The 10247-nt window shown below is 35.9% G+C and overlaps 1 protein-coding gene across 2 annotated transcripts; it reads left to right on the top strand.

Moving 5' to 3' along the window:
• The first annotated feature begins 1725 nt into the window (after window positions 1-1725).
• On the top strand, window positions 1726-9990 carry LOC126624015 (molybdenum cofactor sulfurase). 2 transcript variants are annotated; one of them, XM_050293012.1, is made up of 22 exons: window positions 1726-1997; window positions 2213-2311; window positions 2488-2546; window positions 2790-2950; window positions 3229-3383; window positions 3925-4051; window positions 4550-4652; window positions 4731-4776; window positions 4867-4905; window positions 4980-5136; window positions 5331-5427; window positions 5882-5998; window positions 6142-6219; window positions 6337-6438; window positions 6753-6828; window positions 7028-7138; window positions 7262-7326; window positions 7876-8027; window positions 8525-8757; window positions 9030-9166; window positions 9244-9354; window positions 9447-9990. In XM_050293012.1, the coding sequence occupies exons 1-22, from the start codon at window positions 1886-1888 to the stop codon at window positions 9555-9557; spliced, it is 2448 nt and encodes an 815-aa protein (XP_050148969.1). In that variant the 5' UTR covers window positions 1726-1885; the 3' UTR covers window positions 9558-9990. The 2 variants fall into 2 exon arrangements, with proteins under 2 accessions (XP_050148969.1, XP_050148968.1); XM_050293011.1 differs by having other exon boundaries at window positions 1727-1997; window positions 9027-9166.
• The last annotated feature ends 257 nt before the right edge of the window (window positions 9991-10247 follow it).

Raw genomic sequence — 10247 nt, 5'->3', positions numbered from 1 at the left:
TATTAGTTCGGTTTGAAAAATTCAAAAAATCGAACTGAATTAACCAAATATAAATTAATATATTTGTATTTATTAAATTCGTTTTCATTTTTCAAGTCCAATTTCAAATAAGAAAAAAATCTATATAACCCAAACTTCAAGCCCATACTTCTTGAAAAGTCTAAAAGTCATCTCTTTTTATCCCCTTGCCGCCAACTTTCTCTCTTCTCTCCCACCTTCTTCCTCTGCATGGACTGGTATGCTTGACCGGCTTCTCTTGTATATTTTTTGTAACTTCTTGTGACTGTAAATGCTTTGTCTTTTGCTTGATTTTGATGTAACATTGCACTCTTGAACACACAAGGAAAAACTTTGACCATTGTACATTTTTAGGACTTTAGAATAAAGACTCCACTTTATTTATCTTATAATATCTGCATGAGCAGGTGGGCCGATGACTATTTGATCCCCAGAAAAATTTTGCGGAGAAATTTTTTTAAACTTCAATCTCTATTTCTCGAATATCAGTGCCAATCTCGCATAGAAATTTTGAAACTTCTTCCAAATTTGCTGCCATAAAATTCAATGTAATTTCTTAATTCTACTGATACTCTTTTAGGAAAGAAAGAATAAAGACTAGGGGTGTGCTATCCACACATCATTTTTACTTCTCATACACCCATTGTTAATTTCTGTTCGTTAATATTCTTCAATTCATTCGATCCGACCGCCGAAAACCAAAAATATGTAGGAAAAGTAAAAAAGAATGTGTGAATATCACATCCCTAAAGACCATGCGCAAAGTATATTGGTCAGAGGCTTGACGCTTCATGGAGATGAAGGAGAGCGAGAGGAGAGACACGGAACGCAGCATGAGGATCCTAGTGCATAAATCCCTTTTTGCTACGAGTCATCTCCAACACTCCTCGCGTACAAATCATCTCTAATTTTTAGATTTTATTAAAAAAATGTGATGCTAGGAAAAATAAATTTTTAATTTGAATTTTTTAAACCAAATGATATAGTTGTTAATGATTAACTACTACGTTGATTAATGTACTTATTTCTTATTTGTGATACGTCAAAACTGAACCGATAAGAAAAAGCCAAACAAAAAACTCATAGAAAAGTAAAACGAACCAAATCAAACCAAATTAAAATGCGATTGAGCACAATAATTACATGTGTTAAATACAATTACTATTCAGACTGGTAGATATTGTTCATATCAATATATATATTTTAATAAATCACTGACAGCCATAATGATAAATACGAAACCGGATCCCCCCCCGGACCCAAAGGAATTGAGCCTCCTCATCAAATGATCCGGACTATTGAAATTTGATCAAACGACTACAAACAAGAGGCCCTCTAAAAGTTATAATAATTGTAGCCATTAGATCAAATTTCAATGGCCCAGATCATTTGATCCTTAGGCTTAATTCCTTTGGGTCGGGAGGGAATCCGGTTCCGATAAATACATCTAAGCATTGCATCACAATTCGATGAATACATAAGAGAAAAAAAAAACTAACGAAAAGTCCAAAAAAACTTCTCTTTTAATAAAAAGCTTTTTTTAAATGTATAGTGAATAGTACCAGGAAAGATATAAATATAATTTTTCGTTAAAAGTGAACAGTACCGAAAGAAACTCAAAAAAAAAAAAAAAAAAAGTCAGATTCAGAAATATTGAGTTTTGCTGAAGTGTAGACACATGGTAAGCCGAATCAATTGGCATTTAGAACAAGAAGTAGAATGGTTGGACGCCTTGTCAAAGTAGCGAAAACTAATAAAGCTTTTACTTTTCAACTTTTTAAGGCCACTCACAAACTCTTGAAACTTGAAGGCACAAAATTTTCATTTACCGCTTAATCCATCTCTCTGTCCCACCGTGTAATCGAGCATGGAGGCGAGCAAGGAAGCGTTTCTGAGAGAGTTTGGAGAGCACTACGGATACCCCAACGGACCCAAAACCATCGACGAAATCCGAGCTACCGAATTCAAACGATTAGATGGTCTGCATCTCTTTAATTCCCTTCTATGTTCCGTCCCTTTTAATTTCTGCTTGTTTCCCGAGAAATTTGAGCTGGAAAACGATACAACAGAGCTTCTGAGATTGAAATTTGTTACTTTTCAATCTTTTTAGTTGACCCAAGTGAAAATTTTCAATCTTTTAACTGAATTATTATTGGGTTTTGGTTGTTGATGCTGTTGGGTTTGGAAAATGTAGGACTTGTGTACTTGGATCATGCTGGTGCAACTATGTATTCTGAGTTGCAGATGGAAGCAATCTTCAAAGATTTCACTTCCAATGCTTATGGAAACCCACGTATCCTATTACGTGTAAAATGAATGATTTCGGTTTTAGAAATCGTTATGTAGTTGCTGGTTGCTGGAACAGAATTTGGAATAGTCTTGTTTTCCTTGTTGTTTAAAACTTGAAGTCAGATTTTCGTGTAATCTTATTGTATTTTTTTTTCGTTAAGTGCCTTAATTTGTATCTAGATAGCCAAAGTGATACCAGTTCTGCTACGAGTGACATCGTAAGTGAAGCCCGGCAACAGGTATACCATGTTATCTCCATCTGCTTCCGTATTATTTTCCCAATTTATTGTATTTTCGAAGGTTCAATCTTTTTCTAATTTTCCAAGTATTTAGATAGATTGTCAAATGTTCTGAGTGCTAATTGTTGTTCTGAATTGTGTTAGCGAGTGATATTTAACATCTGGTGGTTCATGTGCAAAATCAATAGTTCGTCCCACATTTTGTATTTTGAGATTTTTGATAGCCCTGTTACACTCGTATAGGTCCTGGACTATTGTAAAGCATCCCCAAAAGATTACAGCTGCATTTTCACTTCTGGGGCTACAGCGGCGCTGAAACTGGTAGGGGAGGCCTTTCCATGGAGCTGTCAGAGCTGTTTTGCTTACACGATGGAGAATCACAATAGTGTACTTGGGATTAGAGAGCATCCTAGCATGCCTTACAAAATCATCATTTTTTAATCTCTGTTATAAGTTACAGCTTCCAAGTTTGTGCTTAATGTTTGGCATAGTTACACATCAGTTTTGTCAGATGATTTTATTATCCCTGAAATCTTTTTGAAATCAAGTCTGTTCCTTTCGTTTGCGATTGTTTGCACATACTGCTAAATTATTAATTGAAGTCATTATTCTTTTGTTTTTTGCCTTTTTCACCTTCTTAAGAGTGTGAAATCCATATAAATGTAGCCCTTAATTAGTTTAGATATGCACTGGGTCAAGGAGCTGCAGCTTTTGCAATAGATGTTGAAGAGACTGCGCATCATGGAGTATCTAATGGTACTGTAGCATCCACAAAGGCATTGCGGCACCCCATACAAAGGAGAAGTGAAGCTAGATCCCTGGAGGGAGAACCAACAGGTATTTCTAAGTGGACACTTTTGATATCGACTGGAAATTGACCTGAACTTTATCGCAGCACATCATCCAAGAATCTTTGAATGGTTGTTTCCAACATATGTATTCACACACACACACATTTGATAGAGAAAGAGGGGGTCCAAACAGTTTGGCTGAATTATGAATTTTTTCACGGTTAGTCCTCGTGACATTCAAGATTATGGCAATCTCGCATTGGATATCTGTTGCAACATCAGTAAGTTGGAACATGACCTGTGAGGATTGTTTGAACTCATAGAAAATCTTGATTTATATTCTTCATGGATCGTTTCGAATTAAGCTATTTCTCTCTGTCTCTGTGTAAGACACACGTGCACACACTGGCTGTCTGTCTTTCCTTTCTAAGTTACTTCATATGCATATATAGATGCATATATGGATATAGATATATAGAGGGTTATGTTCTATACTCTTATATAAACATCAGTTTTGCATACTGATATTTTCTTGAGAATTCATGATAACGTATGGGAATTTGATTCATTTAATTGACCTGATACAGGTGATGCATATAACTTATTTGCCTTCCCCTCAGAGTGCAATTTCTCAGGGTTGAGATTTAATCTTGATTTGGTGAAGACAATTAAAGAAGACCCAGCAAGAATTCTGGATGGCTCCCCATTTTGCAAGTATGATAGTCATGCCATTGTTATCCATTTAACTTTTATATATGCTCTGCCATTTGCACTCAAGTCTAATTTGAATTAGTGAATGATGGTATATTTTATCTCGACAAAATTATTATTAATAGTTACTGCAATCAGTTTATATTATGCTTATCAGTCCTTTATGGATGTCTGTAGAACACATATTTGGAGTGAAGAATGTGATAGATATTTATCCTCTGAGTCTCTCTATCTGTCATCTGGTCTCTTTTTTTTTCAATGAAGGGTTTTCCTGGAAGACAAGTATAATAAATTTGTTCTTGTAGAATCTTTGCTGATGATCACTCTTTGATTTCTTCTCTGTTAGACAGCGTAGTTTATGCCCATTCTAGTATACTTTCTTGTTTATATTGCACATGTGGGTAGTATACACTATAGAAATTTTGAGAATTTTTCAAACAATTCTTCATATTGGGTGTTATGCATTAAATATTGGTTCTTTTTTATTTTGTATCTCATAAGTGGCCGCTGGATGGTCTTGATTGATGCTGCAAAAGGATCTGCCACAGAACCACCGGATTTATCACAATATCCGGCAGATTTTGTTGTTATGTCTTTCTACAAGGTACATATATTTGTTTGGATTGTATTAGAAACAATCACCTTTGGGTATTGATTTTTGGTTTTTATGTTTCTTGTTAAGCTATTTGGTTATCCAACTGGACTTGGAGCGCTCATTGCTCGAAAGGGTAAGTAATTAATCATGAATATATCCATAGCTTCTAATGGTGTGCTGGAAGTTTTCTCTAATCTTACATATTGTTTATGTTATACCTCAGATGCTTCCAGATTACTAAAGAAGACATACTTCAGTGGAGGTCTGCACCTTTTTACCTAATTTTCTATCACCATCGGGATTGTTACTCAGTGGGTAATCATTAGAATATTTCAGGCACAGTCGCAGCCTCAATTGCTGATATTGACTTCGTTAGAAGAAGAAAAGGTGTGGAAGAGCTGTTTGAGGACGGTACCATTTCATTCCTGAGCATAGCATCTATTCACCATGGGTTCAAAATTCTCAATTCCCTAACTGAATCTGCCATATCTCGGTATGTTATAGTTTGTTACTTTCACAATGCATTTTGTACAGTGAGAAAAATAAACCTTTTTCTTACTAATGTTTCTTTTGTCCAGAAGTGTATTTTCTTCTCGGTTTTCATACTTTTTCGTTATAATCTTTCATCAGTTGTTTCTGCCTACACACATTTGATATGCTCTACCGCGTAACCCTTTTACATTACAGGCATACAGCATCACTTGCAACTTATGTGAGGAAGAAGCTCTTGGCCTTGAGGCATGAAAATGGAGCCAGTGTTTGCTCACTCTATGGAACTTCAAAGGTTGTAATTTAATGCTTATCGTGTTTCTATTGTTCTTAACAAAGCTGCTGCTTTTATTTAAACAGGGCCCGAATGAAGGGCTTTATCTTTTGGGGTGGGGATGGTTATATTGTTATTTTTATTACAAGTAGACATGGATTTTTAAGGGAGCCTCTCTGCTTGTAATTCTCAAGGGAAAGAAAGTAGAAGGTGAAAACCAAGTTTATTGGAGTATCAAGATCCATTTTTTTAGTTTCTTGACGTTCAGCGGGTCTGGTTAACATGATGAATATGTTTGCTATACTTTTTAACATTTCTGATTTATGGGCTTCTTATCTGTCGACGTTAATTAGTTTGGGAAGTCTTACATCTGATGAGTATACTCTACTGAGTACTGACACTCAATCTCTTTCTACTATGTTTTTTGGGATTTGTAAACAACCATCTGCTGTGATTTGACACTTTCCTCTATTAGGCATCATTTCATGGATTTGGCCCTACAGTCACTTTCAACTTGAAAAGGTTGGATGGATCTTGGTGTGGATACCGTGAAGTGGAAAAACTGGCATCTTTATCTGGAATTCAGTTACGGGTAAAATTTGTGAGATTTTCTTTTGGCATTCAACTGATCCTATTGTTCTTATCAATTTTTTTGTACTCTACTCTATAAGATCAGTAACTTCACTCCCCTTTGGATAGGTTTTGACAGTCCCTTATATCCTGCTTTCTGTGTAGACAGGATGCTTTTGCAATCCCGGTGCATGTGCAAAATATCTTGGCTTGTCTCACTCAGATCTTCTTTCAAATATTGAGGTGTTTCTTGCTTCTCAATCAGTTTCTTTTATTATATTTACATGGTCCACTCATGACGTCTATTTTGGATTCTGGAGTGTTAAGAAATATTTATAACAATTAGGTTTTTGAAATTAGGCTGGCCATGTTTGCTGGGATGATAATGACATAATTCATGGCAAACCTACTGGAGCTGTGAGAGTATCCTTTGGTTATATGTCAACGTTTGAAGATGCAAAGGTAGATATTCGTTCTCAAACCATAGAGGGTTCTAGTCAAAATTTTGAGTGTACAGTGGCGCTGCATTTTGTTTCTAGTTTTACTTTCATACATAAGCTAATGTAAGGATTCTAAATGAACTTGAAGTTCAATATTCCGGCTTTAAGATGCTCATTTTCTTAGATTTTTAGAAGGCCATTTCTGTGTTAATTTAAAAGAGCGGAATATATAATATACAGTATACACACAATGAGAGAAATATAGCCGAAAACACTAATTTGGGGTTTTCTTTCCTGTCCAATTTTCTTCTCTCTTTCTTGTTTTATGATATGCAGAAATTCGTTGATTTCCTGACAAGTTCGTTTGTGGCATTACCAAATTGGAATGAAAGGGGTTATCAAATAAACCAAGGTTCATCCTCTTTCTGGTTAATTAGTATGCTGCTTTGTATTATCGGCCGAATGAGTTGAAAACTGGAATTAGATCAATGTCTTTTATTTCTGATGTCAAATTTTCTTCGTTACACTTTTCTGAGTGATTCTTGTGTAGATGTGTTGCCTTCACAGTAAACTTTGTCAACTTACTAAAATTAAGTTTTAAAAAATTGTAGGTCCTGAAAGCAGACTACCAGCTGCTAGTTTGTATCTCAAGTCGATTACTGTCTACCCAATAAAATCATGCGCAGGATTCACCGTGGAAAGTTGGCCTTTGAGCAGTACTGGTAGCTATTTACCATCTTCTCATTTCCATGGGTTGCGTAAATTTAAATTTTTTGATTGGGTTGGAGCTTCTAAAGTTGATTTACAGATTGAATTTTATTCTTTTTTCTGTGATTTTTGAGCAGGTCTGCTTCATGATCGAGAATGGGTTCTTACAAGCCCAAGTGGTGAAATTCTTACACAGAAAAAGGTGAAAGTAGTTTCTGATGCAGAAGTAGTTTTACATGCATGCCACGTACAAACACAACTCTATGGGGAAACCTGGTGTATTTCCATCTACTACCATATGTCCATTTCCCATTTCAAGCTTTTTAAATCCACCCTGCTAAAGCAGCCATGTTTAATCCATAATGGCGGACATAACTAAAGTAGTAATAAATGAGTACCATGTAGATTATTTTGAGCTAGTCCTTTTAGTATTTATTTATTTAGTTGGTTTTTTGTTAAAAGGATTAGCTTTTTTCTAAAAGATGAGGGTATTTCTAGGTGAAATATAAAAAAAAATATGTTAAACAGCATTCTAGATGTGGCCCACACGGTTATAATTTCCAAGTGTCTGATCTATTCTTCATAGAGTTTTTCATAGTTTTGATACAAGGAATATTAGGGGAGGGGGATACGAACACACGATCTCGGGGGAGATTTCATAATTTGGAGTATGTGAACATCAAATTGTTTTATCTTTTGACCAATAAAATTGATAAATATTCACTTAATTCTTCTAAACTTGGTTTTGCAGGTTCCTGACATGTGCTTTATCAGTACTTTTATTGACCTCAATGAGGGAATATTGTTTGTAGAGTCACCACGATGCCAAGCGAGACTGCCAATCAACATTCTGACAGATTCATGCAATGGTGTGCGAGAAGAAATTAAGTTAAATGGCCAGAGGTAAGAGAAAAAATTTAAACTGAAATCCCATGATCTTTTAGATTTTCCGGTCGGTCAATTTAACTGCTTTTTAATCTTCACTTCTAGATTAGTATGGCCTTGTTAGCACTATGGCTTTCTATACCGGTGGAATGTTAGTGTCATTATTACCTGATTTAAGTAGGGTTTAATTCAAGTCACAGATATCGACAATTACTATAGCAATGACTGTGATGAAGTAACTATGACAAAAATATTACCAGAGCAGATGTGTGCATTCATATATGTATATATACATATGTAGATCTTGGTGGCTTGAAATCAGCATAATTTCTTAAGCACTTATTTGTTTCTGGGTCCATTTTTCTAATTTGAAAGATCAAATAATGTATCTGTTAGTTATTTTCTGTGAGTATTTGTTATTACGACAGTTTCCATGTAGTGAAATTATGAAGTTTAGAAAGTTCGCTTAAGTTTTATATAAAGCTTTTGAAGTTATGTCTTTTTTCTTCCCTTAGATATGAAGTACAGTGTTACGACAATGAAGCCAATATTTGGTTCAGCAATGCCATTGGCCGACCATGCACTTTATTACACTGTTATAGTTCGAATCACAACCATTGCTTGAATAAGAGCAAAAGTATGTGCATGGGCAGAGATGCGCAGGGCATATTGAATTTTTCGAATGAAGCTCAGTTCTTATTAATATCTGAGGAAAGCGTATCTGACCTCAACCGCAGAGTAAGCACAAGTAAGTTCTTACATAGTAATGGAACCTCTTACTGTACTGTAAAAACCATGTCAAGATGTCGCTTTTAATTTGTGGTTAAACCCCTCCATGAGCTAGCTAGCTGGAGAACATATTCCAATCTAACCGAGGGCAAGTTAGCACATACAGAAAGGTTTCTTCAGACGAACAATTAATGTCTATGCTCTTTTCAATTTAGTGGTCGTTTGGTGTATAAAATTTCCTTTTCCCTTGATATTTGAAATTTCATGCTGCTGAGTTATTGATGGCAGAAGACGTACAAAAGGGTGCTCGTGGAGCTGCAGGTCAAATCGATCCAATGAGGTTTCGGCCCAACCTCGTCTTATCTGGGGGTGAACCATATGTTGAAGATGGATGGAGAAATCTTAAAATTGGGAATAAATACTTCACAGTAAGTTGTTACTTTAAACATAAGGATGCCTTTTCTCTCTTTTTGTCTCATTAATTTGTTTATGTTTTGTTTCCTAGTCTTTGGGTGGATGTAATCGTTGCCAGATGATCAACATTGTTCATGAAGCTGGACAAGTGCAGAAGTCAAATGAACCTTTGGCTACTCTAGCATCGTATAGGAGAGCGAAGGTAATCCTGATGGATTTTTGAAAGTTATGTTTATTTAATTATTATCTTTTTAATTCACAGACCAAATCAGATCAAATTTTTTACTGATGCAGGGAAAGATTTTGTTTGGGATACTTCTGAAATACGAAAGAAGCGAAGTCATAGGTAGGGACGATGATCTGTGGCTCCGAGTGGGACAAGATGTACAGCCGAATATCTTGTAGCTTCATGACATGTGTATGGAGCAGCCTCGGGCGGTATCTAACAAGTATAAGTTGCATTGGGATGTAGTTAGGTATTCCTACTCACAGGACTCTCTAACATTGGTATGAATGCGGGGTGGTCTGGTGCAAGAACTTGGCAATGCTCTTCTCCAGAAGCATTCGACTGATTTAATACGTTCCGTATACGGTTATGGCCGCCCGGAAAATTGAGGTTCAATGCCATATATACTCGTGTGTACGCATAAATGTACTAATTTACAACATTGCTTTATACAATCGGATTCGGCAATTCTCAGGAACATAGGGTTTGTCCATTCTAGCTAAAGATGTCTTGCTTATGAAAAGCAACAATGTACTAGTTGAGACATATAATCAGATTTTCTGTTTCATTAGCAACTCAAATTCTCTCTTTAAAAAAGTAATTTTGGAGAAATTTTGCTGTATAAGATAGTTGATCATCCTTTTGAGTGACCCGGGTAATAGATGCAGATTTGCATCGTTCTAGTTCGTATTGCAGTCTGAACTTTGTATTAAGCCTCAGGGAGTATTGCGCTATGTATTTGGAGAAATTCTTGAGTGAGGCTGTGATACAAGGAAAGCCCTCACAGGCTCCCAGCCCGTATGTGGACCATGTACTCAAGACTTTCTCGGGTAGTTAGCATAAGGACTTGTTTCTTGGTCAAAGCAAAA

The sequence above is a fragment of the Malus sylvestris genome, chromosome 5 (genome assembly GCF_916048215.2).
Source record: "Malus sylvestris chromosome 5, drMalSylv7.2, whole genome shotgun sequence".
Lineage (NCBI taxonomy): Eukaryota > Viridiplantae > Streptophyta > Magnoliopsida > Rosales > Rosaceae > Malus > Malus sylvestris.
The sequence above is the reverse complement of the archived record's forward strand: the minus strand, read 5'-3'. Positions and strand labels throughout refer to the sequence as shown.